Here is a 21792-nt window from a genome sequence, read left to right as displayed (position 1 = left end):
TCCCTGCCACTCTGCAGCAAGTGCAGGGCATGCCAGAGAAAACACACACACACCTCATCAACTGCATGACAAGCGCAACAAATATATAAAGAGTCCGGCGCCAGAAGCGATTATCAGTGACAGAAAAGCGAAAAGGTGGAACCACTCTGGCACTGTGTGGCTGGAAGTGTCCATCTTTGTAAAAAAAAAAAACAATGTCACCTGCGGGGAATAATGATGCGCATTCACTTCATGTGTGTGTTTGTGTGTGTTTTTTATCAGCGGCAAAAGCCAAACAAGCAGAGACACAGCACGTCACCGGAGCCGCCGTCTGCAGAAACGACACATCTGAGGAGCGTGACCATCAAAGGCTTCAACTTCCTGCCAGCCGGCGAAACAAACACACACACACACACACACCACCCCAACACACACGCCAGCACACCCAGACACCCTTGATGGAGTGTGGGGATATGGCTGCTCCTCTGATCTTTCTGGCTTCAATAACATAAGAGAAAGTGCAGCAGAGGGTAGAATGAGGGGGGGAGGGCTACTGACAGAGATATGTTAATATGGAACATGATAGAGATGGATCACATCCCAACAGACACTGAATCAATCTGGGAGGTTGGGAATTTTTAGGGATAAAAGCAGAGGTAGAGGAGGGTGAAGTGTTAAGGAATACTGCAGGTTTGTTTGAGTGGTCTCCTCTGATGCCATGATAAATAGTACAGAGATTTTTCACCTTTTAAATGTTTGTTTAACATGAAATTTGTCACACTACTAATGAATATTTTATTCTAGAATAATCTGCAATGAGTCAAAATTAGGGGAAAAAAACTACTTTTACATATATTGAGTACAAGGAAAAAAATCCATGATTGAGAAATTACAGGTAACAAACTAATGGATCAATACTTTTTACAACCCCCTTCTGGCATTTCACGTCTTGGAGCTCACAGTAGGATGTGTGCTTTTTTGCGCTTAAGCTCTCTTTTCTTCGGTTCACCTCATAGGTTTTTATAGACGATTAAACCTATGAGGATGGAGGATATCATGACAATTATTCAATTTTCTAACAAATCATACCAGATTTTTATTTTTTTTAAATAAGAAGTAAAGTAATTCAAATAGTTCAATGTCATGGATGCTGCCAAAGTTCAAGAGAGGAAGAAGAAAATGCCCACAGCAAATCCTCTACTATACTGGTGAGTTTGAGATGGTCTTCCACATTTACTCCTTTTTTTTTTTTTACACCACATCCACCTGGAGTCATTAATGCAGAGAATCTCAGTCTTAGTGTCATCCGACCAAAGCACACATTTCGAGTTAAAATCCCAGTAGTGATAGACAAACTCCACCCATGCTGGTGACAGTAGCACAGAAATTCTAAACATAGATTTTTTTTTTTTACTCCAAATCAACGACGGCCAATTATTTTTCCAAACAGGCCCACATGAGGAACTGTTTATGGTGACAGTCCAATTATGATAGTAACATGATGACGGCAGTTGCATTAATTGGATAAACAAATATTCCACAAACGTGAAAATAAACTTTACACTTTTATTAATCGACTGCTATTAATAGTAGACTTTGCAATTAACTGCTACAGTTTAAAATTTTGTACTAACAACAGAAGCTTTATTCTATTTGACTGCTGATTGATTTTTGAAAAAAAAAGCACTTCCAAAAAAAAAACCATTATAAACATCGATGCTCTTGTATTTCACAGCAGGTTTCATCAAAAAAGGTTGACTCAAGATGTAATCCCTGCGCAGCGGAATGTTCTAATCAAATGGAGCCACTTTACAATTGACATCCGTAAATAAATAAATGAGTAGAGCTGCGTAATGTTAAGAAAAGTAATAGTGTGAAATTTTCGCTTCCATTTCTCACCCGTTTAGTTTTAGTATACTGGGCACTATCGACTCTGTAAGGTGTGAGCATCAACCACAGTGAGATTTCATTCAACAAGGTAAATGTATTATTAATAACCAACTAATGTTTTCTTTTCAGCTGGTCCTTTGCATTATTATTAATGCACACACTGATAGTGCCATACTGCTGCTCTGTGCAACCCTGTATTAGAAGCTTATGCATTATTAAAAACTATACACTCTGCATCAGTCTTTATTTAGCAGTTGAGTCAGTTGTGCTGATATCGCTACCAAAATAGAGCAACCACAGTGGTCACCTTCTCAATAAAAGCAATACATTTCGATTTGCATGGGGAATTAGCTAATTTGCCATGGTTTATTATAGTGTTTTTCCACTAACCACTACAGCAATTGTAGGACATTGAAAGGGCTTGATTCAAACAACCAGTTGGCATGTACACAGAATTTATTGGTCAATATGAAAACATGGTAATCCCTGTTTCACTCTCTTTGCTGCAGTTCCCTAAAATGAACATGGCAGATTAATTATTTACCTGCCTTACAATCTCACCGTGAGTTGTGGCAAAATGAAATACGTCCTTATCTAGCGTTATCCCTTATGCAAGGGACGCCTTACTTAGAATTCCCTTGCATTCATTTTGGGGGTAAAGGATTTCAAATTCAGCTTAATTATTTATATGGGAAACAGTGAAATTATTAAAATTGAAGGACTACTTTCCCTATTTTCGCCTCTCTTTCTAAGAGCCTATAAAAATGTTGATCTCAATGGGCTTAATAATGTTTGAGTCCAACAGTTGATGAAAACGTTGTTACGCGTTTGGAGAGGGCGACGAAACACTAATGAGAACAGATTGGCACAGCAGGGAACCTCCCTGCAAACAAACAACTGCTTTCACAGACGAAAGGCAGCCAGACATGAGTTTAAACCAGGACTGACTTCACATCTGTTTCCACAATGCACCGGTTCAGCCACAGCAATTATCCATCCGTCGTCAGTAAATATTATCGCATGAAAATAAATTATTTGGTTATCCGTGTTTGTTTTTGTAGCTTACTCTCTTTTCTTATGGTTCTAAGCCTTTTAAGTGTAATGTCACGCAAAGAAATACTGCAACCTCCCTCCCCCACTCCCACCAGAGTCAACAGTGGAAAATCCAACTCTTCTGTTGGCTCCTTAAAGCAGAGTTACGTTGCAAAACACTTACTCAGTGTGTTCATGAAGAGGAGAGATGAGACCCGAAGTGAAACTTTTAGTCTGCATGGAAAGCGCTAGTATCCCAAACACATCCTCCCCAGTATGAGACATGATGTTGGCAGCATCATGCTGTGGGGATGGTTTTCCCTAGCAAGAACAGGAAAGCTGGTGAGAGGAGTTGGGACAATGGATAAATAGAAATACAGGGAAAACCTTGAAGAAAAAAAATCTTATGACTTCTAGCAGAGCTAAAGGATTTGAATTCCAGTATGGAATTTTAGAAGGGTCCAGTCAAAGTACATACGAATTCAGAGTCTGTAGCAAAACGTTTTGCAGATGTTTTACTAGACATTAGACATTGTGCAAATGGCAAAATGTCTAAAATAATGACCACTCTCAACAGACTGGCTGAAAAAAACCTAGCTGTTGAGCCAGCTGTAATTCTAAAATTCAGTTTGCTTTTTATTTATTAGATTTATTACGCAGGCTGTAATCTCCCTCCAGCTGGATGCCTTCTTTGAGCCCCGACCCTTGGCATAGTAAAACATCAGAAGCTCTGGAAGACCCCACAATTGGCCCAAGTCTCCTATGTGGATTTAACACAGAAAAGAATCTCTCTTCTTTAACCAGCCTAATTATAGTGTATTTGCCCTTTTCCTGTAAGTGCAAGAACTTGGCTGATGAAACGAGCTGAATGTAGAGGCCAGTTAAATCCCCCTAAAGCCCTTAAAGGGATTTTTAGGAAATCAAGAGGGCGAGCCAACCTGCTGCTTGGAGACAAGGCCTGAGTTCAGGGCATCTGACTGGAGGTTCAGGGGTTCAATGCAGATGCTGGACTTAGGTTAAAGGGGGTTTCCGCTTCCCACCAAGTTTACCACAGAGGATTTCCCTGTAATCTTTTAAAAGGAAGCTTTCCTTTTTCTTCCATTTCTATTGCCTTTCTGAAACACATTCTTTCTATTCTTGAGCTTTTCCTGACTTTTATTCTACAGGGAAATTCAATTGGTAGTTTAGGACGGGCAGTCGGGAATCATTATCTGCTAATATTCACACTGGCCTCATGTGAAACATCAAAGTGAACTGGATACTTTTGATTAAGCTGCAATCACAAAGCCACTCTGAAGGTGCAGCTTTTTAGCACATCTTGAACTTAGATTCTGTTATTCTCTGGTCTCTTGGTCTATTTTTTTTATCTGCCAAGTAAATACAATAATTTCAACATTTTTGTGTATATAAACAATAGCAAAGTCCAATGCATTTCAAAGAGGCTTAATCCTTCTTTATTTGCTTGTACATTTTTGAAGCATATGGTGTTTCCTTGTGAAACCTGTGCTTTTATTTTGTAGGTTTTACCAGTAAAGGAAGGTAATCCAGTTTGGTAAACTGAAAATGGGGGAAATAATGAAAAAAGAAAAGCCAAAAGGCCAATATGCTAGTTGACAGAAGGCAAGGTATGTTAAAGAGCGTAAGGTTAATGAAGGTAATGTTAAACTCTTGCTAAGAGGACTAAGAGTGGTTGCTACTTCTTCTATTATTTAGGTCAGTATGTGTTTTACCATGTTTAACAGGACCTACAGTTAGTCTGAAATGAACTTTTCTTTATGAATGTGGAAGAGCAAAACATTAGTTTGATGTTTTCTCTTTCTTTATAGCTCTTATGGTGTGTTCAGCGCAAAAGTATACAGAAGAAACACTTATTAGTTAAGTGTTATGAGCGAGGGATGTTACAACTGGTTTGCACACTGGATATTCTGTCATTGTGTGCTGCAAAAGACCATAAGACCCTTCAAGGATTCTCAGCCCTTTTTTTAGCTGTTTTCTCCCTTTATATATATACGTATATATATATATATACGCTGGCTATATATGTGAACAACAACAAATAGCTGACTGGCTGGATGAATAAACAGATGGCAGGATAAAAGACAATCAGATGAATGAGAGAACAAATCTCTTGTGAGTAAAATAAAAGCCACAATTCTTCTATGACTGAACAGATGCAACAATAATTAACTCATAAGTTCAACCTTGATGTCTGGAGACTGCGAGCGACTATTTCTCCTTGTAGTGCTTTGAAATATGATTTTTCTTTAGTTTGACGCATCAAAACTAAGAACTCCTACCAACAGGATTTAGTTTGATGCATTTTTTTAGCTTAATAACAGTCATGATGTGTTGCATAAATTGGAATAATTTTGTGATTTCTTTTATTTTCCCAAGGATTTGAAACCATTACGCTTATCTCTATCAAAAAACCCGCAGCACAATTTTTCTTTTATTTCATAATCTCTAGGGAAAAAAAGGTGAAAAATATGCTACTTGGATCTCTGCAGGTGGCATAGTTTTCTTCTGATGCATTGTTCATTTTCATGTATTAAATATTTAACTAAGAAGCGCAGGTTTATTCACCTGACTCGTACTTGTAGTCAGGGTAAATGTCACCCCTCAGGCATGTATGTGTTGACATACATGCCTGAGGGGTGGTAGAATTTCCCCCCCTCCCTCCATCACAGCAGCTGTCCAGATAACAAACCTAAGTAAACAGTGCCTCTCTGCTTTTGTTTTCTCCAATTCTCCATCTTTTCACCCCTCCCTCGCATCGGTCCCCGCGGAACCGCAAGGAATGGGGCTGAAAAGATGCAGGGATGACGGATGGAGATAGCGAAAAATGGAAAAGAGAAGGGATAAATTACAGCATGGGAATGCAAATGAGCTTATTTTATTTGGGGGTAGCCAAGGAGGGCAGGCAGGCTTTATCTTCCAGGCAGGAACAGCCCCCCTGTGGCCTCTGGATCAGTTGTAGCATGAGCGGAGGGAAGAAAAGCGAACATTCTCACTCTGCCTTTTTTACTTGGGGAGAAATAAAAAAAAAAGAGAAAGAAAAAACAAAGCGAGAAATATAGCAAATACAAAACCTTTCTACTCTCAGAGGCTGCTGCAGCCATAAAGTAAAAAGACATTCTGCTCTGCTGTTACGTCGCCATCGCCACTGTTTTTCCTGCACCTCCTCCACCCAGATCATAAAGAAAGAAAGTTGCAACAGCATGGGCACAGAGCCTGGCTAAACACACCCCTACCACCACTGCCTCCGACTCCCCCCCACTCCCCACCCCTCCATCATGGAATGAGAAAGTAAGCATGGGGAAGGAGCTGGGGAGGGAGGAAGCACTTGGAGCCAGCTGCAGGTGGTCTCCAGATGTAGCGGCTCTGGGGACAGGCCACTCCAGCTCTGTTAAGGCCAACTCCAAGCGCCCTCCTTTTTTCCCCTTTTCCTTCCATCGCTCCTCCTCTTCTTGCAGTGACAGGAGCCATCTGGCCTGGCAGTGAGAGGGAGAAGCACAAAGTCCCACCCTCTTCAGAGTGGCCCCTGGATGCCACTCAAGAGTGCACGAGTAAATAAAATGCATGCACGCACACAAATGCATGCAACCCCCCCCTCCCCCATTCCCTCTTGAAAAGCTGTCACATGGCTATTAACCCGTCCAAGCTGCAGCCCAGCTGTGCTCCATTACGATAAAAACTCCAGGGTCAGGGGGGGTCCTGTCGGCTAGAAGTCAGCCCCTCAGATATTTTGCGGTGTCCACTTACAGCCTTTTAAAGCTCGATTTGCTAAAGAGTTGCAGGCATTTTTATCACCATAAACTCCCGCCCACCTGCTCATCCGTCTCCCTCCACCGTGCCAGATGATGTTTCACACTTCCCCAAAGATTCTACAATACCCAGAAACCCATTGTAGCCTGCAGAAAGGTGCATTTTGTGAACACCACACCCGTCACCTGATGCTGTCCAGGTATGACATCAGCACCAGAGACACGGTGGAGCTTAAAATATGGTAACCTGGAGGTAACATGATGTTCCTAAACAAATGAGTCTCACAAGAGTTTCCAGGAAGACAAAGAGATTGACTTGCTTTTTTTTTTCTTTTTCACAGAGAAAATCAAATTGCGTTCTACAATTGTCAGTCATTATGTCTTGGTTAAAAATAGGTTTTGGAAAAAGGTTGGCCACTTAAAGCCCTTACCTCTTCCTGCAGGAACATTTGGTCTTTGTTCAGCCTGGGAATACTCTTAAAAGGATTCCTGGGTAATTGTCTGTGCCGAGGTAGGAGCTGGTATTGAAGGAAAATGGACTGTAATGACCGACAGGAAGCACGGTAGTAACATAATGGCATATGGGAGCCACGCAGGGTCAGGTCTGTGTGGTTCTCCGAGGTATTAATAAATAATAAAACATTAAGTCCTCCTTTTCGAGCCTGGGCAACATGCAAAGCAGAAAACAAAAGACTGGCATCTTGAGTAGTTTTTGGTTTTATTTCATTTATTGTTTCTGTTTTGCTTGAGTATAAAAAATACCATTAAACAGACGGCTATTTCTCTTTGCTACTCTTCAAACTTGAAAAGACCTGAAAACATGCAGTTCACAGAAGAGAAGTATGTTTAGTCTGTTTGTAGTGCTGGTTGGGTATTGGTAACTCCTTAGGGTGCATTCACACCAGCTCTGTTAAGTCCACTTTAATCGATTTCTAGTTTGTTTGCCTAAAAAGTTCATTTGACGAGGAGTGAATGCGCAATCGGACTGCGATGTAGACCAAAAAAGCGAAGTCTGGTCCACCTAAAAATCTTGGTCTCAGTTCGAGTGAAACCGAGATTTGAATAGATATGTAAAGCGGACAGGAGACCGCTCCAAATGTAGGGCATTCTGGGTAAATACAACCAAAACAAACAAGTGAGTATAGCGCTAGTGGGAGAAATGGATTGTGGTCTTTTATCAATAACCGTCCTTTTTCTACAAGTCTGTTTTAAGAAATAACTGCAACATCAGTTTTTTTTTGTTCTTGCATAGCAATTAGACACACAAATTAGTAAAGGGGTGAACCAGTACATGAACTAGTGATCTGTGCCACAAAGAAATAAGTTTTAATCCATCTGGGAACCAGTATCCAGCTTGCTCATTAAAAAAAAAAAAAAAAAAAAGACACAGATGCAAGTTAATACTGGACAAATAACGATTCACATGAGAGCCTAATGTCTCCAGCATTTAGAAAAAGAGAATAAAGTCACAGCAGAGAGGGCACTGACACTTAAGAGACTTTTCCTGCTAATCCTCTCTGCCTTTTCTAAAGCGTTCTCGCATGGGAGATATTCTGAGAGGCTCCGCTGTGTTTGCTGGCAGCTGAGCTGAATGAACAAGAACCGGTAGCATTGATTTACAGCATGAGCCACAGATCAAACCACAGGGCAAAAGACCAGGCTGAAGTACAATGGGAAATGAATGACAACTGGTCGATGAGGATGGCCACAAACGACCAAAAGCACGCTTGTTCCAGGAAGAGAGGCGGTGCAGCACTTCAAGAAAAGAAGAAAGATCCTCAGAGAGAAAAATATCCACCGTTTCACCTTTTATTCCCAACCTATTTATTTTCCTCCGTTTTCCTCTTCATCCTCTCTCTTTCTCAACCCCCACCTTGGCCATGGACCATGAAAAAAGTAAATATGTGCACAAGGTAAAGCAATTGGTTAACCTTTGAAATACCCTGCCAATGAGATCGACTGCTCTTTACTCCATTCAGCTGGAGGAGAAAAGTAAAAAAAAAGAAAGGAAGAGAGAAGAAGGGAAAAAAAACACACACAATGTTGGCCACCACTTCAGAAAAGATATTCAATATCCATGAGCTTTTTCATTTCGCACTGATGAATAATTCAGGGTGACCTGCCCACTGCTGAGCGAGGGAGGTGGGAGGGGGATGGAGATCACACACACACACGCATACCCACAAAAAGTAGAAGAAGGAGGAGGTGTGCAGAGGTAGTTGTCTGTTTAAGTGGATGCAGCTGTTGCTGTTCAGCACAAAACCGATCTCCTTCGCGGCTGCTGCGGAGAGAGGTGCAACCTGCAGCACGATCGACGGCGGATAATTGGGAAGATTGGATGAAAGGGAAGCCATTTTTTTCTAGAATGCTCAACAAACACAGATTGCCGCTGACATGTAAACAAAAAAACCGAGAGAGGCGGACGGAAGAGAAACAAACATGACAAAGCATCCTAGTAGAATCTTGAAAATGATGCTTATTGTTTATTAAGTAAACAATAAAAACGTTTCATAACTGTCGATTTTTATCTGTAAAGGAAAATTCATCTTTCTGGGCTACACTTGACGTGTATGGGGAAATTAACACTTCTCTCTGAGTGCAGCCTCGTCACAGTAAAGCATGATGACAGAAGCATCATGATCAGAACCCTTCAGCTGGATAACAACTAAAAACAAACAGACTAATGTACAATCAAACGATAAAGATCAAAGTCCAGAGTTAAATCGAGTAGAGAATCAGTTGAAAAACTTGAAAGTTGATATCAGTAGATGCTCTATTTCAAGTCTGACTGAGCTTGAGGTATCTTTTATAGGAAGAATGGCCAAAAAGCCCCGTATGTTAATGTGGAAAGTTGGTGAAGACTTGAAGCTGTAATTTGCTGTGAAAGGAGGATCCACTTCACAGCTATGCACCACTGTTGCTATGTAACACAAAATACAAAGAAATACAGTGAGGTTTGTGGTCGTAACATGATCAGTGTTACAAATATTTCAGGGAGGTACTTCATGTAGAATAGTTGCATCATACTTAAAAAACCAAACAAAAAAAAAAACACAAAGTCATGAAGGAGTTAAATTCTAATCTTCATGGTGCTCATTGTTCACCAACCTCTGATGCATTCACAGAACAACCGGAGTCACACACAGACTAATTACTCACCACTGTACTCTGTTTACTAATTAGGCTGCTTCTGAAGGCAATTGGGTTGAACTGGATTTTTTAAGGGTATCAGAACAAATACTTATTTGTATTGACATCAGCAAAAATTTAATGAATTTTCTACTTTTGACTGAGTGACTTGCAGCCCTTAACTCAACTTCTTCATGATGATACAGTGCTACTTTGAAGCCAAATTAGCACAGCTTTCAAAGACTGAAGTGATTAAGCCGCTGCTTTTTTACTTAAGTGCTATCAGTTGACATTTCTGATTTAGTGTTATGTATAAATGGATTTACACTAAATAAAGTTTGAGCAAAAACAAAATTCATAATCGTAGCGGTTTTTCACCAGCATTAAATACGATTTCACAGTAGATTCAACCCAGTGTGGAGAAAACCTTGACCTTATAGGCGCTTTTTCAGATCAGGAGTAACACCGCTGATCCTGTGCAAAGGTCAGATTTTACCACTGCACACACTAACACGAATTCACACTCAAAATACTCGAACTGCCAAGGAGAGGGGAGACCAGCTGTTCCTCATTCGCTCGAAAGCTCCATTCCCTCCAGAACCCATTAATCCCTTGGTGAGCGCAAGCGATGGTTTGGAAATATCAAGACAAGAAACGGGAAGTTCGGGGGGGAGGGGTTAGGCGGCGAGTGGACGGACCACTCGACGACACTTTTCTTTCGCTCAGTTTGTAGAAAAAAAGTACCCCAGCGGGAAAATGGATTTTTCCTCGCTGCACTTCCCCTCAGGACACAAACTTAGTTTCGAGAGGAGATGGTCAAGCAGATAGCACAAAAAACGTCATGTAACATTTAGCAGGTTCTCAGGAAACTGGAGACACAGAAAAAGGAGGGCTGCAGACTGAGACAAGAAACAAAATATAGAGGTTAACAGCGGCTGTTTAACAGTTTGATCTCTGCAGAGCATATGGTGCATAAAAAAATGTGAGAAAGTTGTCTGATTTGTGCCCTATTGTATGTTTGTAGTGTTTATATTCAAAAATAGTTTAATTCCTCTAGATCAGAATAATAACATTTACTAACAAGGGTTCATTCATGGTATTTTACCCTGGTTCTTATATTTAAGCATTTTCATTGCTGCTAAGAAAATATTTGGATCCTTACAGATATTTTGTTGCTTTTTTGTTTTTCGTCACGCTAAAATGTGACAAAACCTGCACTGTCAATAAAAATATTTTTCTTGCTAAAATCCAAATGGCTACATGTAAAAACTGAAATGCTTTCAGAATGACAGTGTGAAGCCTCAGTGGTACAAGATGTACACTTGTTCCCCTTTAAGATGGGATTGTGCACAAAAAACAAAACACTCAGACACTTTAAAGCAGTTTAGCAGAGGACAAATGAAAGCACATTAGGTATGGATCCTTGTGAATGTCCTTCCAAATACAGGGAAGGAAATTAAAAACCCATTCAGCCCCCGACAAATACATGTGCTGGGAGATTACATAACTGTCGGCTGCAGCATCAGAAGTCTCCAATCAGAAAAACTGATTTGCAGCTTTTAGTGTCATAAAATGGAACCTAAAACAACACAGAAAGAAGAGCTCCAGGTGAAGTGACACGTCCAACAAGACCTACCCACAAACGCAGCGTCCCTATGACGCCTCCTAATTCTCCTGCCCAGAAAAGCACATCTAAAGATGCTTCACAGATTATCCCCACAGGGAAATCCACGTGCAAAGCATCTACCTTTACCTAATCTACTAAGCACACACACACAGCAAAAGGCTACAAGCCAATCACGTCTCTTTCGAAGGAGGCTGGGGTTGTTTCACATGACGCTGAAGCCAGGGTTTACTCACCTGTGCCGCTCTGTGGGATGCCACTGATGGACACCTCCATGGCCAATCTGAGGGCTGCAAGGCGCTCTCCCTGCTTCAGGTGGAAGGGAACTGTTGCATCTAAGCTAGACTCCACCGTTTAAAGCCACAATTAGCTCTGCTTACGGCTTTAGCCAACCAATACAGTCTCAAGTGGAGAACAGAGAACAAACATGGGCCCTCCCACCTGAAGTCTGCTTTAAGAGTAAGAATTGATTTAAAAAAAAATTAAAAGAATTTGTAGTTTGATCTAAGGTAATTAAATGAAAAAGTGTATTTACAAAAAAGCAGGTATGTCTAAATTCACTAAAATAAGACTGAAAAGTATGTTCTGTCTGTCCATTGAACCACTGAAGTACCAGTCGCAGTATGCATGAAGAAACCTTCATTCCTCAAAACTACAGTATTTAAAAAGCCTGATGGCTTTGAATTCTTAAAATACTTTGCCATTTTACATAATTTGCATGTATAAATAACAAATTACAGACAGAAAAAGAGCTAAGGTATATTACAACAGCGGAAGCTATAAAAACCTGTTAACCTTGTATTTAAACCTGAGTGCTACAGTAACGTAATACGACAGCCAACTCCTGTGTCTCATGGACCTTTATGAAACTCCCTTCTACACAAGACAATACCTTAAAAACCACAACAGACATAACCGGAAAGATGAGAAGATAGTGAAGTAGAGTCTATTCAAGAATTGCCACCTGAATAGATATACAAGACATGGAAGTAATCTTTGTGTTAAGCCGCTGATGAACCAGAGACAATGTCAGAATCGTCTAACCTAGGCGGTTCAAAGTCCTCTTTTCATCTGGAAATACAGAGCCATTAAATCTGCTCATGTTGGTCCATTGTGTTTTATCAAGTCCAAAATCAAAGTGGCTGTCCATCAGTAAATTATAGAAAACCTAATGTTTCCCTTTACTGACAAGCTTTTTGGAGATGCTGATTTTATGTTCCAGTAGGACCTGGCCAATCGACAAAAGTTCAAATAACTGTTTGAATGACCGTGGTATCACTTTGTTTTATTGGCCAACAGATTCACCTGATCTAAACAGAATGATGTCAAGATTAAGATGAACGATGTAAGACCCAACCATACAGACTAGCTGTTATTAAAGCAACTTAACATTCATTTCTCTCAGATGAGCCACAAGCTGGTTGTCTCCATTCCAAACCTCGATGATACAGCAAATCAGAAAAAAGGAGCACAAATTAAGTATCAAGGGCATATACCATGCCGTGCTGGGACTATGGATAACAAGTCTGCATTAATTTAACCTTTCTTCATGTGTATCTTGATGATCATAAACCATTGTTTGTAACAGAAGAGGCTCTTTGCAGATACTTTCACACAAAAATGCAAAGTAATACATGTGCGGCACACAGAAAGAAGGGGGGAGGTGAGAAAAAAAAGTTTCATTAAGCGCCCTGCAGCGTCTCATTATTTTCACACTATATTCATCCTTGAACGCAAAAAAAGGTTACAATTGAAAAAAAAAACAAGCGCTAAACTGCATGCAGCTCCCCACACTTCCTATTTCCTTAAATGTAAAGATTATCCATCTCTGATTAGCACAGAAATCGAAGTTGCCTGGCAACACACAATTAAGAAATATGCTTTCCGATCAGTGGCAAGAGCGACCTCTTATCAGATGAAGTTGGAGCAGCAACAAATGTTGCAGTCACATGCAAATGACACCAGCTGTGATAAGAGTGTTATGGGTAGTGGTGACCCCTGACAGAAGAGGATGTTTTCCACGAAGCTCAAAAAAGCCTCTCCCTCCCCCATCATCTGGATCTGCTTCTTATTTCTTTGACAACACATGAAGGGAGGCCACTTCATAAAAGTCACTACTCTGTATCAAGTGCAGCAGACCACAGAGCCATTAGGAGGGGAGTAAGATTAGGTGTTACACAGCTAAAAACAAAGTTGCCAGCTCCCATTAGAAGATGTTTGTTTGTTAAACTTGAAATTTAGGTGTTTAGGGATAATAAAAAAAAAGTATCCCATATGATGGTTCTAAAATACAAATTAGCTGTGTGTAAAACCCAAACAGTTTCACAATATTTCTACAAGATTTTTTGAGAAAACTTCTGTAGAGCATAAAATAAATACTTTCATAACTATTTGCACGTAAGCCCATTTGTGTGACCTTCAAACATAATACACGGCTGTAGTATTAAATTTCACTATGGCTATAAAACCACATGACAGAATTTCTAAGTGTCTGTCATAACGGCTATTTATTGGCAATGATTTTAAATGTCACATCAAGACTAAGATGAAGACAATCGATGACTATCATAACCAGTCGACATTAAAATATTTATTAAAGACTTTTTTTTTTGTAAATTAATCTTTTTAAATTACATTTCTCCCTGAAGGTTAAGCTGCTGTGCTGCTTTAGGCTCCTGGAGAAAAAACTGACCACTTTCTCTGTACCTTTCTGTAGGAGGGCATTGTTTGAGACAAAAATTAATCTCTCTCTTTCTCCTGCTTTTTACTTTTCTTTAACTTAGGAAGCACTCCTACATCAGCTCTTCTGTTTATTTTATGTGCATCTGCTCTGTCTTTTCAAACCCGTCAGTCATGGTAGATATGGGCACTTGTACAAAGTCAGGTTGTGGTTGTGCTGGAAGTTTCTTCCTGTTTAAGGGAAGTTTTTCCTCTTCACTGTTGCTGCATGCTTGCTCAGTATGAGGTAGCATGCAGTTAAACTGAATTGGATTGATTTTCTCCAAGTTGATGTGTGAGAACTGACATTTTCTCCAATCACTGGTCAGTTCCATCTAAAAACTACAATTTCAAAACAACTACAGTGGACAAAGGGTGAATAAAGATTTTTTAAGTTTTTAAAGACTGAAAAGCTCTAAAGTATCAAGGAAATTTAAGTTAGGCAACAATAAATATGTGCTTAGACGCAAACCACAGCAGCACAGGCGCCTTGCTAGAGAAGCAGCTGATGACACCCAGGGGTTAATGATGAAAGATAAAACTGGCCTAAGTGCTTTTTTAAGGTGCTGAATGCACACTAGGCAGTCAGACACATCTGTCTCCTACATTTTCCTTTGCAAAGGGGTTTATGGAAATGTTTAGATCAATGTTTCGCTAATTTACTATTTTTCTATATGTGGTACTGTGCAGAATTAGTGCAACGTAAACTCACTCCCTTTTAATTACATTTACTATGTAGGTATTAATACAAGCTATTTTAAACACCATACTGTGCTATAATTTGACTAAACCAAGGCCATAATTTCAAAAGTGTAATTAAGAACATCCACTGCTGGATTGTTGGATTGTTGGATGGCACACAATAAGAAACTGTGCATGCACACAATTAACTGTTACCAATTAACAGTGAAGGTTCTGGACTGGGGAAGAAGTCTGGAGAACCAACAGAGATCCCTTATATGCACAGGGAGAGCATGGACACTACAAGCAGAAAGACCCCAGGCTGGGATTCTGCATCGGGACCTTCCTGCTGCAATGCAACAGTGATACCAAATGTAAAAGTATATTAAAAAAATAACTTTTCTTTTCTTAGAGGAATGCAGGCTGTTTTGATTAAGCAAGAAAATAGCTTAGATTATTTGAAAAAATAGCTAAGGTGAACTGATCAAAAGAAGAATTGATGACTTGCGATTAATTGAGAAATAAAAACACACAAAAAATACTTGATATATTGATTTGAAAAGAACAACAAAAAATAGCTGCTAATGATAACACTAAAAGTCAATTTGAGAATAAGGCATATTTTTTTTATTAAACAACGGTTTAAATTTAATTTTGAAAGAGGCAAAGAGAAAAAGGCAATGTCTTTGAGTTGTGTTGCACTACAGAAACACAGCTGAAGCTACAAAAACCAGTTGCCTATTATAGTCTACACAAACATACATCCAATTAGTGTAATTGGATTTTTAACTGTTAAGCTCTAGATTAGGTGAGAGTACAACGTAAAATAGAATGACAGCAACGTCTCTTACATACTAAAAACAAGCGGTGTATTAAAAAAAAAACTATCTCAAAAGGCAAAGTACATTTGAAGGATGGCTGCTGAACACTACCTCATATTTATGTATTTTGAGAGGACTCTACAACAAAGTGGGCATATCATTTAAAATTTCACCACAACCCAGCAAAACAACCATGAAAGCATAGAAAATTTGACCACCAACTTAATTAAAAACAAGCATCCTAAAAAAAACTGAGTGGTGCTTGTTTGAAATGTTTCAAGTTGGTGATGAGACACAATCCCCTCTGGCAAATGACACAACTCTGGTGCAATACATGTATAAATAGTTGCATAATTTGGAGAGGAACCTCTCAGAGCAAAGCAGCTTAACTTGTCAGAGTCATCTTACATGCTGCTCCTCCAAAAAACAATGTCAGTGTGATTTCAATTTTGCATACCACAAATTTATCCTAAGAGTAGAATCACAGGGTGGAAATTATTGTTATCAACAAACAATATGGATTTAGATATTAAAGCTTAAGATTTTAGAAAATAAGTAATGAAAATGTGAGGTTTCACATTACTTGTATCGGGTGCGGTGGTCATGGTTGAGACTATAACAGGTGGACCGGTGCGACGTCCAACCAGCTTGTTGTTGGTGGTAGTTTGCCCTTGGAGAGTGGTGTTGGAGGTAGAAGGAACGATGGTGCTCTCAGGAGCAGCACTGATCCCTTTCCGGAGAAGCTGTGGACTGTGGAGGGGGCTCGCTGCTGCAATGGGAGAAGCCGGGGGAAGGTTTGGGGCTCTCTTCATCAGCTCCATGGGGGAATAGGAGCCTGAGAAGGTTTTGGGCGCCGTTCCGGGAGTGCCAGGGGCTGGTGGGGGTTGCTGTCCAAGCGCAGACATGGCAAGACCGGTGTGGGGATTGTACATAGAGAGAGGTCTTGCCTGAGGCACTACATTGTTGTATCCTCCAGGGCTAACTGGGAAAGCTCCAGTTGCCAGTGGCCTTGCCCCGGGGTAGGTGGTGGTCTCGAGGAGATGCTGAGAAGGAGCACTGCTTGGCCTTCGGCCGAGAAACTCCCCCATTCTCGGAGATACGGTCTGAATAGTAGTGGAGGGTTGCTGCATCAGACTGGTGTCCATCGTCAGCCCCTGTGGCTGCATATAGAGGTCATTGCGATGGCTAAAGCTGTTAGACCGGGTACGTGTCGCAGCGCCGCCTGTTTTACATCCCATCACCAGGCGGGACAAAACACGGGCTTGGGCCAAGTTCGGGGCCACAGACCGAACATCGTGATCCTCCATCATCGTCAGTGTGGCCGTGGAATCGAAGCCGTGTTGCAGCAGCAGAGTGATGGTGCTCTCAGCCAAGCCTTCGGCTCGCAGGAAAGCCAAAAAGGTAGGGTCTACCATCTTCTTGGGGTCTGCAGCGCTGGGATGGACTGGAGGCAGGCTGGAAGGCATTCCAGCTGTGGCGGCCACCATGACTGAGGCAGGGTCATAGTTGGGGTCATAGGGCAGCCTCTGGGAGGCCACAGCTCCATAGGCTCGTGGGAGAACTCCGTCCATCACTTGAGATACTGGGTCCACCACTGAGCCGATGCCAGTTGGCTGGCGAGGTTCCAGGGGCAAGCTGGTGATGCTGTTATAAACCTGATGTGCAGGTAGAGACGGCGGTTCAGAGGCGTAAATGGGAAGAGGGGGCTGGACCCCGTAGATAGCGGCTGGAGTAAAAGAACTGCCACCAATACGCTGGACGTCTGGGATCATCTTAGATCCCAGAGCTTCCCGGTACAAACGGCTCAGCTCGTGAAGAGGAGGGGGCGGAAGTGGCGGGGGAGGAGGGAGAGGAGGAGGAGGCACGGATGTAGGTGCAGAAGCAGAGGCCAATATAGAAGGTGTGGCTCTTGCCTGTCCTTGATCCCACGCAGGCCTCACCCCTCCATAATGCGAGGCTGATCTGGTGAGTGAGTGCTGGTTATCCCTGTAAAATCCAGACTCTTCAGGTGGCTGACCAGATAAGGAAGCGTCAGCCAGGTAGTAATCTTGAGCTGGTACTGAGGTCCGGCCTGCCATGGCTTGCCTCAGGTAGAGGTTACTGCTCAGATCAGGAACAGAGCCCTTCCTCAGGAGCTGCTGTCCATGCAGACCTTGATGCTGTTTCTCAGCCAGGTCTAGCTGATGAAGAAAACCAGTTGTGCTGTCTCTACCACTCAGCAGCAGAGAACTCCTTCGCCCCTCGATGGTACCGCAGTAGAAACAACGACTTGCCGGCCTGTCGTTCTGGCCCTCGCTCCACGCAGCGACCTGCTGGCCCAGAGAGCCACCAAAATGCGACTGCTCGCTCAAGTCAGGCATCAGTAAAGACAATAATGAGGATAGCTACAAAAGCGGAAAATAGAGCCGAGTATTGGGTTTCAAACTCTCCAGTTACACTGACCCCCCCAATCATAAGGGAGACATGGGGAGGAGAGAAGGACAGGTGAAGCAGCAGGTACCCTCTTACCTGATCTGCAGCTGTACACCCCCTCCCTCCCTTCACTCTTAAGTCTGAGCTATCATGTAGCTCCCTGCTGGCAGCCTGTCTAAATAATTCAGCCCTGGAAACATTAGAAATCCTTGGAGAGAGACATACAACATGATAGAAAAAGAACACACACGCAGGCATACTGGCAGAAAAATAACACACCTTCAGAGTGAGGCTCTACTCCATTCTGCTGGGATCATGCTTGTGCTGGGCATCCCACACTAAGACTGAGGGTAAGAAATTGGGGTAAAAACACATGCTGGACAATGACAACAGACTGGAGGAGGGGACGAGATGTACTAATCCAACGGGGGCTGATGCATGCATGCTATTGGCAGGGACTGTCCTCTCGTTTACTGCGCTCACCACGAGGGGATTAGCGTCAAACTAAAACCTGCTTAAATCCACTGCTCCTGTGACATCACTTGGTCTAGATAGTGCAGTAGCCGGCAGTCTGCAGAGGCCCAGGGGTGTGTTCAGGGAGTGTAAAACTACACTGTTTATGGTGTTTGTTGCTCACCTCTCTACTGGCCTGCAGCCCATATCCCTGTGGGATTGACTGGATCTTACCCAAGAGGCAGAGGAGGACAAAGGGGGGGTGACATTCTGCACATCCCCAGAGAGATGGGGAGGGATATGCAACAAAGTCGACTCCCACAAGTACTTCTGAGGCTTACACTTAATCTGATAGCTGTTAGAAGAAAACCAGGACATGCTCCACTTCAACCATGAAGAATACAGAGCCTCCTCTACTGGGCAAATGCATTTACAGAACATGCATACTCCCAAAGTTTCCATACCGACTGGTGTATAGTCCAATGTTAACAAGTATTCAAGTATTATTTTTATTTTAATAAGGGATTGAAGTTTATAAAAATAACTTCATTCGTTTACTCATGAAACCCAAAAATATATAAAAGAAAATGAAAAAACAGCTAAAAGACAATATGGAATATCTTACACACTCACTTGGAAAAGTGCTAACTTTTCTTATCAATAAGCCTCAATAAAAAGGCTAAGCCGCAAATGGTTATTAGTAATAAAAAAAGAAAAGAAACTGGCGGTTTATAGAATGCTGCATGTAAGCAAACTCTGGCAAGCTGAATGGAAGGAAAGGGTGTGAGAGAAAACTGTGCACTAGTAAAACCAACTCCAGTAATTAACATTGAGTCTGACTTATTTTGTGAGATTTTAAACCCAAAGTTAGCAAAACATGATGCGCGAGTTTGTACGTTTATTTTTGTCCAAATTTACTCAAACAGATAACAGCATTAAGTCTTTTATAATTTAATGTTTAAGAAAAGATTTGGAGATACAATTAAGTACACGCATAAGGTCTCAGTTCAAAAATAAATATCCAGCAAAAAGCTATGACTGCTGCTGTACAAAAAAACCCTCTAATTGTTTGTATTCTCTTATTAATAAAACTCAGATCCTGAGGTCCTGAAAAAGTAGTCTTTATTTCAGCATGACTAATATAAAAGTCAGTTGGAACCAATGATTCAGCAAGCATAACAGGTAACAAGGAAATCAATGCAAATGAGACATAAAACAAGAATGCAATAAAAGTGTGTGCAATAATGTCTGCGGTGAATACAGATGTAATTTTATATACAGACATGAAAAACCAACATTTTAATAAGTACAACATATGGATGGTCATAGCAAAATTATTGACAATATTGCTAAAAGGTTGACACAGGCCTTAGATTTATTTCAGAAATATTCCATAAATGGTATTACAAGATTGACTTGTTCCGCTCTCAGAACACAAACTTTATGAACTTTCCTGCTACATACCAAATACACCAGATGTGCAAACATTGCTTATCTGGCATGCCACCATTGAGAGGTAACTGCCAGTGTTTATGTGCTGTGACAAGAGATATTGGAACGGTTTTAGAAGGAGAAGGAAGGATTCTATAACTAAAGGTAGAACGAACGTGACAAAGGAGATAAGGTGACTGGGCCTTTTGACTTACATTAATCAGAAACACTGCAAAGACATCATGTACATACAAATAATGCTTACGATTTACAGTTTAAGACTGTTAAAAATATATTTAAGAAGTTACTGAGATATAGATAGAGCTGATCTGAGAAATTAGCTGATTCAAAACTCAACAGTCTTCACCTTTTCTTCAACAGTGGCACATAATTCAGCCTGGATGCTGTCACTGACTAAAGAAGAAACAAAATGAGCTATTTTCAGTTTGATTGAGGTGTTTGATTGAAGTCATAAGGATCATGGAGATCTTAGATTAAAAAGGAAACTGTTTTCTAAAACACAATTGAGTTCATTTAGGCTACAAGAGAGAATTTAATTTTAGCAGATAACCGGAAGTACTGAAAACAGAGTACTAAAAATGTGCTCAAATCTTTTTGAGCTACCAGACTTAAACCTGACACAGTCCAAGTAACAGTAAAGTAAAAGTAATAAACTTAAGGATATATATTCAGAAGAAAACAGAAACAGACATAAGTGTCTTTTCCTAGTAAGAGAAGCGTTACATTTCTAATATTCATCCACTATACGGTTAGAGGTATTTGCTCACGTATCCATAACTTTGACATCTGCTGCTGCAATCACGTCCACTTCTAGAGGTGTATAAAATACACCACCTAGGTAAGCATATATGTGAAAGAATGGATCACTCACAGGACTTCAGTGAATTCCAGCGTAGCACCATATGGAACGTTATCTGTGCAATAATTCCAGTCATGAAATAACTTTGCTACTAAATATTCCTCTGTAAGCTGTTAGTGGTATTACAACAATGAGAATGAGTAATCAGAAATGACAGCAACTCAGCCAAAAAGTGTTAGGACACATTAAATCATACAGCCGAGTCAGTGGATGCAGAGGAGCAACACAGGTCACCCCTTTTTGCAGCGTACATAGCTGCAGACCTAAAACTTCATATGGCCTTGAGATAACTTCAAGAACAGTGTGAAGGTAGCTTGGCTGAATGGGTTTTATGTTAACATGGCACATAAAACCATGTTAAGAGTCTCCACTGGGACTCTGGCGCAGTGGAGACATGTCCTCTGGAGAGACAAATCATGTCTCTTTGTCTTGCACTCCAAAGGATAAGTATGGGTTAAGTTGTAGAAGAAAGGTACTTGGCTGACAATATTGAGTCACAGATTGGAACTGGGGGGATTATAATCCCCCCAGTTCAAGCGACATTGGTTCAAGTGACAAGAACTCTTATTGCTTAAGAATACACATTTTGGACCATTTCATACTCAACGTAGGGATAGACACTTCCTGTTCCAACAGGACTGTGCACAAGCACACAAAGCATAACTATGTCAATGAGTAAATCCAGTGTGGAAAAACTTGACTGGTTTGCACAATAAAACACCTTTCAAATGAAAAACAATGAACCATCTCATCCAACAAAAGTGTCTGAGCCCACAAATGCCCTCATAGAAAAAACTGCAAACAGCTTTGACCTTCTGCATTTGCATATCAACCTGGAAAAATAGAACTTAACAATGCTGGGCTCCTCAAAACAGGGAGGCAAGTCTCCACTAGAGCGACATCAGGCCAGGAAGATGATAGAGCGCACTATTAGCCAAAAACAGAGACATGTTTCATCCTTGTTTTTCAGTTGGAATC

General features: G+C 41.0%; 2 protein-coding genes across 6 annotated transcripts in view; both read right to left on the bottom strand.

The window, feature by feature from the left end:
• Nucleotides 1-21792, bottom strand: part of LOC116727473 (C-terminal-binding protein 2) — a 114030-nt gene that overhangs the window by 37879 nt on the left and 54359 nt on the right. Inside the window, exon 1 of one of the 5 annotated variants that reach the window (XM_032574924.1) lies at nucleotides 3086-3113. The exons of the other annotated variants lie outside the window; for them this stretch is intronic. Coding sequence (XP_032430815.1) covers nucleotides 3086-3098 — 13 coding nt within the window. The 5' untranslated portion in view covers nucleotides 3099-3113. Of the gene's footprint in view, nucleotides 1-3085; nucleotides 3114-21792 lie in introns of those variants that run through there. 5 annotated transcript variants of the gene reach the window in all.
• Nucleotides 16149-18739, bottom strand: LOC116727472 (verprolin-like). The gene has a single exon (XM_032574919.1). It carries the CDS (start codon nucleotides 17996-17998, stop codon nucleotides 16175-16177), a length of 1824 nt encoding a protein of 607 aa, XP_032430810.1. The 5' UTR covers nucleotides 17999-18739; the 3' UTR covers nucleotides 16149-16174.

The sequence above is a fragment of the Xiphophorus hellerii genome, chromosome 10 (genome assembly GCF_003331165.1).
Source record: "Xiphophorus hellerii strain 12219 chromosome 10, Xiphophorus_hellerii-4.1, whole genome shotgun sequence".
In the NCBI taxonomy this organism is placed as follows: domain Eukaryota; kingdom Metazoa; phylum Chordata; class Actinopteri; order Cyprinodontiformes; family Poeciliidae; genus Xiphophorus; species Xiphophorus hellerii.
The sequence above is the reverse complement of the archived record's forward strand: the minus strand, read 5'-3'. Positions and strand labels throughout refer to the sequence as shown.